Raw genomic sequence first — 17,968 nt, 5'->3', positions numbered from 1 at the left:
CTTGCTACACCAGATGATCATCGAGCAAGACTTTTATCTGTTCTGGGACTTGTGGGAAAAGGTGAGGGTGCCCACTAATGCAGACAGGAGCCGGCCTACCCATGATGATTCCCCATTGCAGTCGGAAGCAGATACATTTCCCTGTGTGTTCTTGCTGGTGACAAGGACAAGACAGTGGCCAGTGATGCTAAGATTCCTGAGTTGGGGGTGTCTGGGGGGAATTTTGGGACTTCTCAAATGTGGGATCTTACTTTAAAAAATGTGTTTGACAATGTGATTTTGTTGAATGAGGTTGCTCAAGAGCCAGGGGCCGACAACAGGTTTCCATATTTCACTTTAAATGAAGAACTGCTTTATCGGGTCACTAAACCTAGAGGAGAAGTAATAGAGCAGTTGTTGGTGCCGGGTGCCTATAGGTGTAGGGTATTAGATTTGGCCCATCCTCATGAGTTGGGTGGGCATCTGGGAGTAGACAAAACTCAAGAGTGGGTCCTTCAGAGGTTCTTCTGACTTGGGTGTCATTGAGACATTGTTAAATTCTGCCGATCCTGCCCTACCTGTCTGCTACCTGCTCCCGTATCCCATTTCCGCAGTCCCCTAGTGCCGTTGTCCATAATAGAAGTCCCATTTGACCAGATTGCAATGGACCTGGTTGGGCAATTAGTTAAGTCAGCAAGGGGTTATCAATAAATCCTGGTTATAATGGACTATTCAACATAGTATCAGAGGCGTTGCCCCTGAGAAACTCCTCCGCCAGGAGTATAGCGCGAGAGCTAGTTCATATTTTCTCCTGGATGGGCTTGCCAAAAGAGATCCTGATGGACCAAGGGACACTGTTCAAGGTCCAAAGTAATGAGGGAGTTGTGTAAGGCCCTCCAGTTTACCCAACTCAGGACATTGGTGTACCATCCACAGATGGACAGCCTGGTGGAGAGGTTCGATAAGACCTTAAAATCTATGCTAAAGAAGTTCATGGATAAGGATGGCCGAGAATAGGATTGCTTGCTACCATACCTACTGTTCTCCAGTAGAGAAGTCCCACAGGCCTCTATGGGGTTGTCACCGTTCGAGCAGTTATATGGATGGCACCCTCGAGTACTTCTGGACATTGCAAAGGAGACTTGGGAAGCTGAGGTTATACCCCACCGAAGCATCATTGAACATGTGACCCAAATGCAGGACAGGATGAAGAGGGTGATGACAATTGTCAGGGAGAGCCTCCTCCAAGCACAAGAGACCCAGGCAAGGATCCACAATTGGTCAACAAGACTGGGACAGTTAAGCCAGGTATTGGTTTTGATCCCCATGGTGGAAAGTAAGTTCATGGCCAAGTGGCAAAGGCCATACGAGATGGTCAAAAAGTTGAGTGACATCAACTACAAGGTCCACCAACCAGGGAGAAGAAAGCTGTACCAAGTGTACGACATCAACCTCCTCAAACCGTGGTGAAATAGGGAACCGGTGGAAGCTACATGCCAGGGAGCCAGTTCTGAAGCCAGGGTCAAGGATATCACAGTGGCAGAGACAGTGTCACCAGCCAGAAATAACAGTACCATGAGCTGCTTCAGTAGAATCGGGACCTATTTATGGAGCTACCAGGTTGTATGCAGGTTGTGGAGCACGAAATCCTGCCTGAACCGCGTGTGAGAGTGAATGCTGTATCAGATTCCTGAAGCCCACCACGAGATGATCTCCAAGGAGGTGAGGAGAATGTTGAGCCTGGGTGTCATTGAGGAGTCAAAGAGCAGCTAGCCCAGCCCTATTGACCTGGTACCAAAGTTGGATGGAGCGTGGCGCTTCTGTAATGACTACGGAAACCTAAATGAGGTGTCCAAGTTCGACACATATCCGATGCCCCTAATCGATGACCTCATTGAGAGGTTAGGGTCAGCCAAATACAGTTGTGTTCAAAAGGTTACATACCCCGGCAGAATTTTTGCTTTCTTGGCCTCTTTTTTTTAGAGAATATGAATGATAACACCAAAACTTTTTCTCTGCTCATGTTTAGTGTTTGGGTGAAGACATTTATTGTCAACTGATTTTTCTCTTTTTAAATCATAATGACAACCCAAAACATCCAAATGACCCCGATCAAAAGTTTACGTACCCTCGTGATTTTGGCCTGATAACATGCATACAAGTTGACACAAATGGGTTTGAATGGCTACTAAAGGTAACTTCCTCACCTGTAACCTGTTTGCTTGTAATCAGTGTGTGTGCATAAAAGCTGAGTGAGTTTCTGGGATCCAGACAGGCTCTTGCATCTACTGACTTTTCTGGATTGTGAATCATGGGGAAAGCAAAAGAATTGTGAATGGATCTATGGGAAAAGGTAGTTGAACTGTATAAAACAGGAAAGGGGTACAAAAAGATATCTAAAGAATTGATAATGCCAGTCAGAAGCGTTCAAACTGTGATTAACAAATTGAAAATCAGGGGCTCTGTAAAAACAAAACCACGGTCAGGTAGACCGACAAAAACACAACTGTCAGGAAAATTGTTTGGGATACAACGAAAAACCCACAAATAACATCAGCTGAAATACATGAATCTCTGAAAACTAGCGGTGTGGCTGTTTCAAGATGCACAATAAGGAGGGACTTGAATAAAAATGGGCTGCATGGTCGAGTCAGCAGAAGAAAGCCATTACTGCACAAATGACACAAAGTATCTCACCTACAATACGCAAAACAGCACAGAGACAAGCTTCAAAACTTCTGTAACAAGGTAATTTGTAGTGATGAGACCAAAATTTAACTAATTGGCCACAACCATAAACGCTACATTTGGAGAGAGGACAACAATGCCTATGATGAAAGGAAAACCATTCCTACTGTAAAGCACAGAGGTAGATCGCTAATGTTTTGGGGATGTGTGAACTACAAAGGCACAAGAAACTTGGTCAAAGTTGAAGGAAAGATGAATGCAGCAAGTTATCAGCAAATACTGGAGGCAAATTTGCACATATAAGCCCGGAAGCTGCGCATTGGGTTATACTTGGCCGTTCCAACATTACAACGATCCAAAACACAAGGTTAAATCGACCTGTCATTGGCTACAGCAGAACAAAATGAAGGTTCTGGAGTGGCCATCTCAGTCTCCTGACTTCAATATCATTGAGCCACTCTGGGGAGATTTCAAGCGGGCAGTTCATGCTAGACAGCCCACAAATTGACAAGAACTGGAGGCTTTTTGCCAAGAAGAGTAGGCAACTTTACCATCTGGGAAAATAAAGAACCTCATCCACAACTACTACAAAAGACTTCAAGCTGTCATTGATGTTAGAGGGGGAAATACACCGTAGTAAGAAATGGAGTATGTGAACTTTTGATCAGGGTTATTTGGATGTTTTGGGTTGTCATTATGATTTAAAAAGAGAAAACACAGTAGTTTGACAACAAATGGCTTCACCCAACCACTAACCATGAGTGGAAAAAAGTTTTGGTGTTATCATTCCTATTCTCTGAAAAAAGGCCAAGAAAGCAAAAATTCTGCCAGGGTATGTAAACTTTTAAGCACAACTGTAAATCACCAACCTGGATCTAACAAAAGGGTACTGGCAAATTCTCCTATCCCCAAGGGACCTGATGGGTGCTTTCAGTATACCAGAAAGCCGTTCAGACTACAAGGAGCTCCAGCTACATTCTAAAGGGCCATGGACCGGATCCTAACCTCCCACAAGAACTACACCATTGCTTATTTGGACGGCATTGTGATCTTCAGCCCGCATTGGGGAAGTCAACTTCAGAAGGTCCAGGCGTATTGGATGCACTGAGGAAGGCAGGGTTTACCATAAACCCAAAGAAGTGTGCACTGGGGAAAGAAGAGGCAAAATACATGGGCTACATCGTCGGCAGTGAAACCACAAATAGATAAGGTAGAGGAAAGACAAAAACAACCATAGAGCGGGTGGAAGGTTGTCCACTTTATTTCCACCCCAGGGTGTGGTCTGCGGCTTAAGGACCTGGTCTCCAGAGGAACACTCCAGAGAAGTGTGGGGTTTGTGCTAAAACACCTGAACCGTGGACCTTGCTAGCCCTGAGCGGGCTGATCCCACTAGTAGAAAGACTGTGCTTTGTGCTGCCATCTTGTTTTGTGTTGCTGTTTTTGTCCAGAGGGTTGTGTTTACTTTTTCCTTCAGCTTGGCTTATGGTGCACCTAATAAACCAAGGACATTCTTAGAGACAGTGTTCCCTTCTCTACCTCCATGTACAGCTGAGTGAGCCGATCTACCACAGCTTGAATCATTCTGAGGCGCCAGAGACTTACATTGGAAAAATCACTTCTGGGTCACACAGAGTGCAGCGTGACTGAAGAGTCTGCAGAGCTGTGACAACACTGAGAAGAGGAGAAGAACGGTGCTGGATACCAGAGATAGTGGCAGTAAGTGAGTATATTAATACATTCACATTATATTACATGCATATTTACAGTATGTTTCATGCTCTGTTACATTAAATGAACAAAAAAACATAATGGCAGTGCTTCTTTAGAGTTCATATTGATAAATTCCCTTATTTATTTGAATTGTCTCTTCAGAGAGGAAGAGGACTAGAACTCTAGTGCCACCTATTGGAAGTAGCAATCCTAACAGTCTATTGCTACTTCCAATAGGTGGCACTAGAGTTCTAGTCCTCTTCCTCTCTGAAGAGACAATTTGCATATTTCCCAGAGGAGCATTGCGGCTTTAAGTCTCCTCACCTCGACATGCTTATCATGTCACTCTCCGCAAGGAGAAACGATACTTCTTGGATCCCTTATTTATTTAGTCATTGGTTCATAAATTGCAGCCGTTCACGTAAAGTCTTTAACAGTAGCATAAAAATATATTTAAGGGCAAATGCACATTTTTATTTTTCTTACTTATATAATACTAGTATGTTCTGCAGCACGTTACAGACATTATCATAGCACCAGAGGCCATTGTAGCTTCTAACATCTATGTAACTGTCAGGCTTTAGAAAGTAATTCTGAAATGCTGCAGAAACAAGAAACTAAAAGAAAATGTTGCTTCTCACAAGTTATAATTTATAATTCAGCAGATATGTATATACTTACAATTCCAGACTCATGTTTGGGTTTCACTACGATTGATGTCTTTTCTTTCTTTTGCTTATACACGTCTTCTGCTTCTTTCAACCTGAAAAAAGAAGTTACACTTAAATCTGCAATTCTGTAGCAATCAAGCACAGATTCATGTGTCACTCCGCATATACACTGTGTTTTATTGGGGGTGGGGGGATAGAAGAACATGACAACTTAGATGTAAAATCATATACATTAAAGTTCATAAACAATCAATACAAAGAGATGCAAAGGAGGCACCGTGAATTTGAGAGGCATTTGGTCTAGTATTTGTGGGGTATGTACACTTAAGGACTGGTTTGGTTAGAATGTTGGGACCACACTATCACATTCTGCATTTTTCTAGCATAGTATTCAATGAGGAGGATCAGCTAGACTAGGTAAATGTCAGAGTGTAGTTTGCAGATCATATAGAGGACCCTTAAGAGAATCTGTCCTCAGATGTTTGCTACCTTATTTGAGAACACCATGACGTAGACAAAGAGACCTTGAATCCAACGATGTGTCACATACTGGGTGTGGCAATTGTGACACAATAAGAGTTTTTAGAGTTAGCAAAGCAGCAGAGCTGAGAAAGCTAGCCTCGCACACACCAGGCTGTCTGTGTACATAGCCATAGAACTTGAGCTGCTTGTCAGAGGAGGGGGCAGAGTTGGACCAGGGCTCACAGCTGCTGTAGCTGGTTTTATCTAAACAGTAAGATTTTACATATTTTGAATCATTTGTATGAAAAATATTTTTTTTAAAAGTATTGCAAATGTTTAAAAAAGGATTTTAAATAACTTACCTTTCTTGTAAAATAAGCCTATTTTCCTTTTTCCAGCAATCTTTAAAATCAGTGCTAAATTCATGCCAAGTACAAAAGAAAGAGCTTGGCGATACCTCCTTTTCACCTATCTTTGACTTTACACAAAAATAGGCTGCAGTGTCGAGAAATCTGTAAACCAGCAATATATTTAAATGTTAGCAAGCAAGGGTAAAGTAAGAAAGTATGAAGAAGGAATTGTAATGTCAACTGATGCCATGTGACTTAACAATATTTACATTTTGAATTTGAATTGAATTTGTGAATTTAACTGAACATATGGTAAAATCAGCACCCCAAAAGAGGAGATACATTCTCAAAGAAATATTCATAATACATTATGGAACTAAATATCGGTTACAGATAGACTAATCAACTCTGGAGAGGATGTCCTAGATAAAATGCATTATGGAACAAGTTAAGTTAACCTGCTCTCTGTAGGTTTATAACCCCTTCCTACCATCTGTAATTGTCATGTAGGGTGCAGATATATGGAGTGGTCTCAGATGCCATCCATCTCTAATTGTTGTGATCAGAGAAAGCATAATATCGGTATGGAATCAAATAGGGATTAATTTGCAACCCTTAGAAGTACGGTACATTTCCTTCTAGTTGGTTATGGCTAGTTCCTTCTCTCCTCAAAAGGACATTTCTACTCAAACATCAAGAAGAACTCCCCATCCCAAGCTGGTTGCCCTGAGTTCTCATGAATCAGTATTAGTAATGAGCGAGTATACTCGTTGCTCGGGTTTTCCTGAGCACGCTCGGGTGGTCTCCGAATATTTGTAACTGCTCAGAGATTTAGTTTTCCTTGCTTCAGCTGCATGATTTACAGCTGATAGACAGCTTGAATACATGTGGGGATTCCCTAGCAACCAGGCAACTCCCACTTGTACTCAGGCTGGCTAGCAGCTGTAACTCAAGCAGCTGAGTCAACAAAAACTAAATCTCCGAGCAGTTACAAATACTCCGAGACCACCCGAGCATGTTCGGGAAAACCCGAGCATCGAGTACACTCGCTCATCACTAATCAGTATTGTACACTTTACACTTGAAGGGGGCACACTGGTTACAGTCTAATAAGGACAAAGCCATCCACATCCAGTTATTAGAATGGATGCATAATTACAAATCTATTCTAATATCTAGCCTACAGAGTGTGCATGTTACAGCATCAAGTATCCTACAGAGGGCAGTATTGGGTTTGTATAGCAATGGTCAGGCTTGTCCGAAAAAAAAAGGGAGAGGGTTGGGTAGGCTGTTCATAAGCTTTTGAGGGGATGAATACAGATATAAAAGGTAGGGACTACAATTTAATTACATATAAAATGGACTGTCATGCCGTTCTGTCTTTATCTGGTTTTCGTTGTGACAATGCATGTCTTTGCTTTAACCCTTTGCTCTTTTCCCCCTAATTGAGCTGGGATACTGTTGGCTGTTACCTGTATGGAGCCTTCTCCGTTCCCTGCTCTGCTGCATAGCCGTACATGGGTGGTTAGGTCTTTGCTCTGCTGCATGACCATCCGAAATGTGCGGTCCCTGGTTGCCACTGTGGAAGCTGTTCGCGGGTTGCGAGGTCATTTGCAGCTGGTGCATGACTTTCCACGTGTGTCTGGGCATGCAGTCTCTGTCAGCTGCCCTGAGCCTCAGTTCCTGCACTGATTGTGATGTAATGGTTTCTGTTTGTGCTAAGGGCGTGCGCGGCCACACCTCCCCTGCTTTTATCAGGGTTAGTGTGTGTAAAACAGTACCCCAACAGAATCCCAGCTCAATTAGGGGGAAAAGAGAGTAAACTTCAGCACTGAGCAACTTCAATTTTTTCTTCCTTTTCTTTCCTCGCCCTTTTTTCCCTAATTTTCCCTCTCTTTTCCCCCCTTTCCCCCTCTTTTTCTCTTTTTTCCCCACTGCTTACTATCTATTACACATTCTTTAACCTTTTTCTTACTCCTCCCCTTTCTAGTCTTATATCCCACTTTACCCACATTCCCACCTTCTTTATTTTTCCTGCAGGGGTTTTCATCTCTCACTGAGGTTGTCGTGATTCACTGCATGTGCAGTACCATGAGCGGACGCAGGCGCTGGGCTACCATTATGACACCTGTATGACGCACGGTGATCTGTCCCCCTACTTAAGCCACATCCGCTATCTATGTGGGCACACAGTGTGGCATTGAAGCCACTCCACATATGCACTGACCTCTACACAATACAGATGATTCTTCCCCCTTCTGTTCAACCATCTTTCAAGTGGCATTTATTAATATGCTTTCTACACTGACTTTTTGGGATGTTGTTGATCATAGTATATCTTTTCTCAGCACTTGGCACCCTTGAAATTGTTCGAGAAAATGAAGTATTTCTCTCAGAAAATGATTGCAATTACGGTACATGTCTGTTATCCACGTTTATTTCCTGTGTGTATTGGAACAACACAAAAACAAAACAGAAAAAACTGCATATTGGACATAACGTCACACATAACCCCCAAAATGAGAAGGACAAAATTGTTGGCCCTTTCAACTTAATATTTGGTTGCACACCCTTGGAGTAAATAATTGCAATGAATCGCTTTCTCTAACTATTAACAAGCTTCTTCCTCCTCTCAATTGCAATTTTGGAAAACTCTTCTTTTGTAAACTGCTTTAGGTCTCTCCTATCTGAAGTGTGCCTTTTCCCAACAGCAATTTTAAGATCACTCAAAGGTGTTTAATGAGATTTAGATCCGAACTCATTACTCACCACTTGAGAACTCTCCATTGCTTTGTTGCCATCCATTTCTGGGTGCTTCTTGAAGTATGTTTGAGGACATTGTCCTGCTGGAAGAGCCATGACCTATGACGCAAACCCTGCTTTCTGACACTGGGCACTACATTGTGACCCCCAAATCCTCTGGTAATCTTCTGTGAAACACCTTGGGGTTCAAGGTGCTCACCACACATCTAGATACATTCCTTGAGGGGTCTAGTTTTCAAAGTGGGGTTACTTATTGGGGGTTTCCACTGTTTAGGCACATCAGGGGCTCTCTAAACGTGACAACACCTGGAGACCATTCCATCAAAATCTGCATTCCAAAACGTCACTCCTTCTTTTCTGAGCCCTGCCATGCATCCAAACAGTAACTTTTTACCACATATGGGGTATCTTCGTACTGAGTAGAAATTGAACAGCAAATTTGGGGGGCCATTTTCTCTTGTTACCTTGTGAAAATAAAAAATTTGTGGTAAAAATTTGATTTTTTTTATTGTTATGGCTCAATGTTATAAACCTCTGTGAAGCACTTAGGGGTTCAAGGTTCTCACCACACAGCTAAATTCATTGAGGGCTCTAGTTTCCAAAATGGTTTCACTTGTGGAAGGTTTTTACTGATTCCGCACATCATGGCCTCTCCAAACGTGACATTGCGTTCACTAATTATTCCAGCAAATTTTGCATTCAAAATGGCCCTCCTTCCTTTCTGAGCCAAAACAGTGATTTTCCCCCACACATGGGGTATTGGCATGGACAGAAGAAATTGCACAATACATTTAGGGGGCCATTTATTCCTGTTACCCTTGTGAAAATAAAAAAAAATGGGTCTAAATTAAAATTTTGCAATTTATTATGTGATCATTACAAGACGTTTCAGTGAATATTATATATATTTATATATACTCATGTGGAGAAATGGGGTCAGTGGGTGGGGTCATATAGCTACTCTGGTCCTCTTCCCAAGGCCGATTTGGTGGGGTTGGATATAGTGGCATCCGAAACCTGCTGTGCATGCCTCATCAATGGTCTGCTGGGTCTGTCTGTATACCTCCCTGGTTGTGAAGCCCTGGACGGTGTCTACGAACACCAGTCCCCTGCAGCTCCCCGATTCCACCGGCTTGAGTAGTGTCCCACTGCTGCCACCAATGGTGGAGAAATGGGGTCAGTGGGTGCTCTCGTCCGCTGGCCCGGCTGTCTTTAACAAGACTGCATGGACCACGGCTCATACCATTGAACGCCCGCTCTATCTCCCAGTGGGCAATACACTACACAGACAACACAGGATTAAGGTAAAACAGTGTGGCAATACTTTATTGAACCACAGCACACAATAGTAAACAGAACAATCCCCCCATGGCTGGAATTGGGCGCATATAAAAAATCACTGCGTCTCCACGTATTTCCAGTATGACATGATGTCAGAGCTCCCAGGGTCACATGGGCGCATATAAAAGATCAATGCGTCTCCACGTATTTCCAGTATGACATGATGTCAGAGCTCCCAGGGTCGCTATTCCATCTGTGGATGCACGCACAGAGAAGAGGTAACGACAAGCATAGGGAGATGACCAAGAACTGTCCATAGAGTCCATACAAGGTCCAAAGCCAGTTGACATGATGTCAGAGCTCCCAGGGTCGCTACTCCATCTGTGGATGCATGCACAGAGAAGGGATAGGTAACGACAAGCATAGGGAGATGACCAAGAACTGTCCATAGAGTCCATACAAGGTCCAAAGCCAGTTGACAGGAGAGTCACCACCTGGCTTATCTGACCATCTCCATGGAACCAGGCAACCAGCGGGTCCCAAACCTGGCTTTCTCCAAACATATCCATGGTTCAGAGATGGTCACTGGATCAGATCTGTGTCCTTAGAATCGGAGCCAAAAACCCCTAGGTTGTATCCTATAGAATCATAGATCAGTGTCCCTCGTGATGGTGCCATGATGAATTGGCTGCAGTCCTTTCTCTTGTCTGTTGGGTGGTTTGCAGAATGTCTGGCTGGTAGCTTTGTATTACTTCAGTCTCCCAGGATGTGATCTCTGAGTCTTTTTATACCCAAGGCATGTAAGCTATTTTTAGGCTAAGTTCACACGTTGCAGAATTGCCGCGGAAATTTCCGTGGCAATTCTGCGCCTCCTGCCGCGGATATATCGCATGCAGAATTAGCATGCATATACCCGCAGAAAACTAGCGTTTTGCAAGCATAATTAGCTTGCAGAATGCTAGAGTTTTCCAAGCGATCTGTAGCATCGCTTGGAAAACTGACTGACAGGTTGGTCACACTTGTCAAACATAGTGTTTGACAAGTGTGACCAACTTTTTACTATAGATGCTGCCTATGCCGCATCTATAGTAAAAGGTAGAATGTTAAAAAATAATAAAAAAAAAAAAAAAAAACATGGTTATACTCACCTGCAGACCTCAGCGGCGTCCGTTCCTATAGCTGCTGGGCGGTGAAGGACCTGCGATGACGTCACGGTCTTGTGATTGGTCACGTGACCGGTCACATGCGGTCTCGCGACCAATCACAAGACCGTGACGTCATCGCAGGTCCTTCACCGCCCAGCAGCTATAGGAACCGAGGCGGCAGCATGCAGCGGAGAGGCCGGAAGACTGCGGGGGACATCGAAGGTGAGTATATCGCTATTTTTTATTTTAATTCTTTTATTTTTTACCAATTATATGGTGCCCAGTCCGTGGAGGAGAGTCTCCTCTCCTCCACCCTGGGTACCAACCGCATATAATCTGCTTACTTCCCGCATGGTGTGCACAGCCCCATGCGGGAAGTAAGCAGATCAATGCACTCCTATGGGTGCAGAATCGCCGCGATTCCGCAATTTTAATGAACATGCTGCGTTTTTTTCTGGAATGCGATTCCGCTCAGGAAAGAAATGCAGCATGTGCACAAAAAATGCGGAATGCATTCTATTACATAGGATGCTTAATGGTAGCGTTTTTTTCGCGGTTTTATAGCGTTTTTATAGCGAAAAACCGCGAAAAAAACACAAAAAATCTGCTACGTGTGCACACAGCCTTAGGGTACCGTCACACAGTGAAATTTTCATCGCTACGACGGCACGATTCGTGACGTTCTAGCGATATCGTTACGATATCGCTGTGTCTGACACGCTACTGCGATCAGACATCACGCTGAGAATCGTACGTCGTAGCAGATCGTTTGGAACTTTCTTTCGTCGCTTGATCACCCGCTGACATCGCTGGATCGTTGTGTGTGACACCGATCCAGCTATGTGTTCGCTTGTAACCAGGGTAAACATCGGGTAACTAAGCGCAGGGCCGCGCTTAGTAACCCGATGTTTACCCTGGTTACCAGCGTAAACGTAAAAAAAACAAACAGTACATACTTACATTCCGGTGTCTGTCCTCCGGCGTCTCAGCTTCTCTGCACTGTGAGCGCCTGCCGGCCGGAAAGCAAGCGGAGCGGTGACGTCACCGCTCTGCTTTCCGGCCGCTGTGCTTACACAGTGCAGAGAAGCACAGCGCCGGGGGACAGACACCGGAATGTAAGTCGTAGCGATGAAAATGGCACTGTGTGACGGTACCCTTAAGGTACCTTCACACGAAACAATATCGCTAGCGATCCGTGACGTTGCAGCGTCCTGGCTAGCGATATCGTTTCGTTTGACACGCAGCAGTGATCAGGATCCTGCTGTGATGTCGCTGGTCGCTGAATAAAGTCCAGAACTTTATTTGGTCGTCCGATCGCCGTGTATCGTTGTGTTTGAAAGCAAAAGCAACGATACCAGCGATATTTTACACTGGTAACCAGGGTAAACATCGGGTTGCTAAGCGCAGGGCCGCGCTTAGTAACCCGATGTTTACCCTGGTTACCAGCGTAAAAGTAAAAAAACCAAACAGTACATGCTCACCTGCGCGTCCCCCAGCGTTTGCTTCCTGACACTGACTGAGCTCCGGCCCTAAAGTGAAAGTGAAAGCACAGCGGTGACGTCACCGCTGTGCTGTTAGGGCCGGAGCTCAGTCAGTGTCAGGAAGCAGACGCTGGGGGACGCGCAGGTGAGCATGTACTGTTTGTTTTTTTTACTTTTAAGCTGGTAACCAGGGTAAACATCGGGTTACTAAGCGCGGCCCTGCGCTTAGCAACCCGATGTTTACCCTGGTTACCCGGGGACCTCGGCATCGTTGGTCGCTGGAGAGCGGTCTGTGTGACAGCTCTCCAGCGATCAAACAGCGACGCTGCAGCGATCGGCATCGTTGTCGCTATCGCTGCAGCGTCGCTTCGTGTGAAGGTACCTTTAGAATTACCCAGGGTCTTTCAGTCCAACATCAAGATAAGGTAAACAATGGTGATGGGATTAAGTAGCACTATTAGCATATAAGCACACATCAATAAACAAAGCTTAAGGGTACTGTCACACAGTACCATTTTGATCGCTACGACGGCACGATCCGTGACGTCGCAGCGATCGTATGAATATCGCTCCAGCGTCGTAGACTGCGGTCACACGTTGCAATCACGGCGCTGGAGCGATGCCGAAGTCCCCGGTAACCAGGGTAAACATCGGGTAACTAAGCGCAGGGCCGCGCTTAGTAACCCGATGTTTACCGTGGTTACCAGCGTAAAAGTAATAAAAAAACAAACAGTACATACTTACATTCCGGTGTCTGTCCCCGGCGTTCTGCTTCTCTCCACTGTGTAAGCGCCATAGCCGGCAAGCACAGCGGTGACGTCAGACGTCACCGCTGTGCTCGCTTTCCGGCTGGCAGACGCTCACACAGTGGAGAGAAGCTGAGACGCTGGAGGACTGACACCGGAATGTAAGTATGTACTGTTTGTTTTTTTACGTTTACGCTGGTAACCACGGTAAACATCGGGTTACTAAGCGCGGCCCTGCGCTTAGTTACCCGATGTTTACCCTGGTTACAAGCGAACACATCGCTGGATCGCTGTCACACACAACGATCCAGCGATGTCAGCGGGTGATCAAGCGACGAAAGAAAGTTCCACACGATCTGCTACGACGTACGATTCTCAGCAGGATCCCTGATCGCTGCTGCGTGTCAGACACTGCGATATCGTAACGATATCGCTAGAACGTCACGAATCGTACCGTCGTAGCGATCAAAATGGTACTGTGTGACAGTACCCTTACACACTCAATGTACAGTCACTATTACAGACTTAAGGTAACATTACACTAAACGACTAAAGGTACCGTCACATTAAGCGACGCTGCAGCGATATAGACAACGATGCCGATCGCTGCAGCGTCGCTGTTTCGTCGTTGTGTGGTAGCTGGAGAGCTGTCACACAGACAGCTCTCCAGCGACTAACGATGCCAAAGTCCCCGGGTAACCAGGGTAAACATCGGGTTACTAAGCGCAGGGCCGCGCTTAGTAACCCGATGTTTACCCTGGTTACCAGTGTAAATTTAAAAAAAAACAAACCACTACATACACTGGAATGTAAGTATGTCGCGTTCCCCGGCGTCCGCTTCCCTGCACTGTGTAAGCGCCGGCCATAAAGCAGAGTGGTGACGTCACCGCTGTGCTCTGCTTTACGGCCGGCGCTGACACAGTGCAGGGAAGCGGACGCCGGGGGACGCGACAGACACCGGAATGTAAGTATGTAGTGTTTGGTTTTTTTTACATTTACAATGGTAACCAGGGTAAATATCGGGTTACTAAGCGCGGCCCTGCGCTTAGTAACCCGATGTTTACCCTGGTTACCAGTGAAGACATCGCTGAATCAGCGTCACACACGCCGACTCAGCGATGTCAGCGGGTGATCCAGCGACGAAATAAGGTGCTGGCCTTCTAGCTCCGACCAACGATGTCACAGCAGGATCCTGATCGCTGCTGCGTTTCAAACACAACGATATCGCTATCCAGGACGCTGCAACGTCACGGATCGCTATCGTTATCGTTGTGAAGTTGTTCAGTGTGAAGGTACCTTTACCAACGATCACGACCAGCGATGCGATCGTTGGTAAGTCGTTGTGTGGTCGCTGGGGAGCTGTCACACAGACAGCTCTCTCCAGCGACCAACGATCAGGGGAACGACTTCAGCATCGTTGAAACTGTCTTCAACGATGCCGAAGTCCCCCTGCAGCACCCGGGTAACCAGGGTAAACATCGGGTTACTAAGCGCAGGGCCGCGCTTAGTAACCCGATATTTACCCTGGTTACCATTGTAAAAGTAAAAAAAACACTACATACTCACCTTCTGATGTCTGTCACGTCCCCCGCCGGCGGCTTTCCTGCACTGAATGTGTCAGCGCCGGCCGGCGGTAAAGCAGAGCACAGCGGTGACGTCACAGCGGGTGATCAGCGACGAAATAAAGTTCTGGACTTCTAGCTCCGACCAGCGATATCACAGCGGGATCCAGATCGCTGCTGCGTGTCAAACACAACGAGATCGCTAACCAGGACGCTGCAACGTCACGGATCGTCGTCGTTCTCGCTGCAAAGTCGCTTAGTATAAAGGTACCTTTACACAGTATGTTAGATAGTATATCAGTTGGCAAGTCTGTCTTCTTGACCCACCAGACATAAATACTTAAATTCACAAGCCAATATACAGATAAAAAGCCAGTTCTTTTGGTTTTTGCAAAAACATGGTTGTCTGGGAAATTAAGATACAATCTGGTTTCTTCACAACTCATTCATGTTTATTCAATATGGTTAATTGTTTGGGGAGTTTCTGTTTGCTCTCCTCATGTTTTTAATTAATTCACCTATTTCTTGCATGCCACTTTGTATTTAACCCCTTAGGCCGGCGTCACACTAGAGAGAAATACGGACGAGTGAGAGGCGCAAAAACAACGCATTGCACTCGGACCAATGTTTCTCTATGGGGCAGCTCCCATAAGCCGTATATTTCTCGGCATGCTGCGATTGTCAGCGTATTGCTCCAAAAATACGCCAATGCAAGTCTATGGGGGCGAGAAAAACTCGCACACCACACGGACCATCAGTGTGATTTGCGAGAAATACGCACTGGTGTCCTTTAGAAAAGCCGGCAATTCAGTACGGTGTACAGTAAAATCACACTGACCGGTTATAATAGAATAGCTAAAATAAATGGCTACATATAGAATTTATATATACCGTATATACTCGAGTATAAGCCGACCCGAGTATAAGCCGACCCCCCTAATTTTGCCACAAAAAACTGGGAAAACTTATTGACTCGAGTATAAGCCTAGGGTGGAAAATGCGGCAGCTACCGGTGAATTTCAAAATTAAAAATAGATGCTCCATACCGTTCATTATGGCCCCATAGATGCTCCACATAAAGCTGTGCCACATATAATGCTCTGCACCGTTCATTATGGCCCCATAGATGCTCCACATAAAGCTGTGCCATATATAATGCTCTGCACAGTTCATTATGGCCCCATAGATGCTCCATAGAAAGCTGTGCCATATATAATGCTCTGCACCTTTGATTATGGCCCCATAGATAGCTGTGCCATGTTCAATGCTCTGCACCTTTGATTATGGCCCCATAGATAGCTGTGCCATATATAATGCTCTGCACATTTGATTATGGCCCCATAGATAGATGTGCCATATATAATGCTCTGCACCTTTGACCTTTGATTATGGCCCCATAGATGCTCCACATAAAGCTGTGCCTTATATATAGTGCTCTGCACCGTTGCCCCATAGATGCTCCACATAAAGCTGTGCCTTATATATAGTGCTCTGCACCGTTGCCCCATAGATGCTCCACATCTGTGCCATATATATAATGCTCTGCACCGTTGCCCCATAGATGCTCCACATAAAGCTGTGCCTTATATATAGTGCTCTGCACTGTTGCCCCATAGATGCTCCACATAATGCTGTGCCTTATATATAGTGCTCTGCACCGTTGCCCCATAGATACTCCACATAAAGCTGTGCCTTATATATAGTGCTCTGCACCGTTGCCCCATAGATGCTCCACATCTGTGCCATATATATAATGCTCTGCACCGTTGCCCCATAGATGCTCCACATAAAGCTGTGCCTTATATATAGTGCTCTGCACCGTTGCCCCATAGATACTCCACATAAAGCTGTGCCTTATATATAGTGCTCTGCACCGTTGCCCCATAGATGCTCCACATAAAGCTGTGCCTTATATATAGTGCTCTGCACCGTTGCCCCATAGATGCTCCACATAAAGCTGTGCCTTATATATGGTGCTCTGCACCGTTGCCCCATAGATACTCCACATAAAGCTGTGCCTTATATATAATGCTCTGCACCGTTGCCCCATAGATGCTCCACATAAATCTGTGCCATTGCTGCTGCTGCTGCAATAAAAAAAAAAAACACATACTCACCTGTCTTGCTTGCAGCTCCCCAGCGTCCCGTCCCAGCGTCTCTCTGCACTGACTGATCAGGCAGAGGGCGGCGCGCACACTATATGCGTCATCGCGCCCTCTGACCTGCACAGTCAGAACAAGAGGACGCGAAGACTGAGCGGCGCCCGGCAGGTGGAACAAGGGAAGGTGAATATTTAATACTCACCTGCTCCCGGCGTCCCACTCCTTCCCCCGGACAGCTGGTCTTCAGTGCTGCAGCCTCTTCCTCTGTCAGCGGTCACCGGCACCGCTGATTAGAGAAATGAATTATGCGGCTCCGCCCCTATGGGAGGTGGAGCAGCCTATTCATTTCTCTAATGAGCGGTCCCATGTGACCGCTGAACAGGGGAAGAGCTGCGGCACCGAAGACCGTGGGACGGGCAGGGGGAGCGCCAGGATCGCCGGGACTAGGTGAGTATGCCTCAGCGCTCTCTCCCCCTCACCCGTCGACCGTGACTCGAGTATAAGCCGAGGGGGCACTTTCAGCCCAAAAATTTGGGCTGAAAATCTCGGCTTATACTCGAGTATATACGGTATATATATATATATATGTCAGTGTGACACAAATATATATACTGTATATATTTATATTTAATACAGAGCTAGATAGCATAAAAGCCGGTAATTCAATTGTCAGCTTTTGCTAAATCACTACCGAACCCGACAGGATATGAGACATGGTTTACATACAGTAAACCATTTCATATCCCTTATTTTTTTACATATTCCTCACTTCTAATGTTTGAAGTGTCTGTGTGCAAAATTTGGGAACTCTAAAATAAAGTGTTAAATCATGGAAAAAACTGACATGGGCTCCCGCGCAATATTCTCTGCCAGAGTGGGAATGCCAGTGACTGAGGGCAGATATTAATAGCCTAGAGAGGGACCATGGTTATTGCCCCCCCAGCTAAAAACACCTGCACCCAGCCACCACAGAAAAGGCACATCTGTAAGATGCACCTTTTCCAGCGCTTAGCCTCTCTCTTTCCACT

At 45.5% G+C, this 17,968-nt stretch overlaps 1 protein-coding gene across 1 annotated transcript in view; it reads right to left on the bottom strand.

The window, feature by feature from the left end:
- The window catches only part of FMN2 (formin 2), a 450,026-nt gene that overhangs the window by 8,483 nt on the left and 423,575 nt on the right, over positions 1 to 17,968 (bottom strand). The window contains exons 16-17 of the mRNA XM_077289102.1: positions 5,873 to 6,022; positions 5,059 to 5,140 (exon numbers count right to left, since the gene is read on the bottom strand). Of these exons, the coding sequence (XP_077145217.1) occupies positions 5,059 to 5,140; positions 5,873 to 6,022 (232 nt within the window). The remainder of the gene's footprint in view (positions 1 to 5,058; positions 5,141 to 5,872; positions 6,023 to 17,968) is intronic.

The sequence above is a fragment of the Ranitomeya variabilis genome, chromosome 2 (assembly GCF_051348905.1).
Source record: "Ranitomeya variabilis isolate aRanVar5 chromosome 2, aRanVar5.hap1, whole genome shotgun sequence".
In the NCBI taxonomy this organism is placed as follows: domain Eukaryota; kingdom Metazoa; phylum Chordata; class Amphibia; order Anura; family Dendrobatidae; genus Ranitomeya; species Ranitomeya variabilis.
Note: the sequence above shows the minus strand (reverse complement) of the source record. Positions and strands in the feature narration are given on the sequence as shown.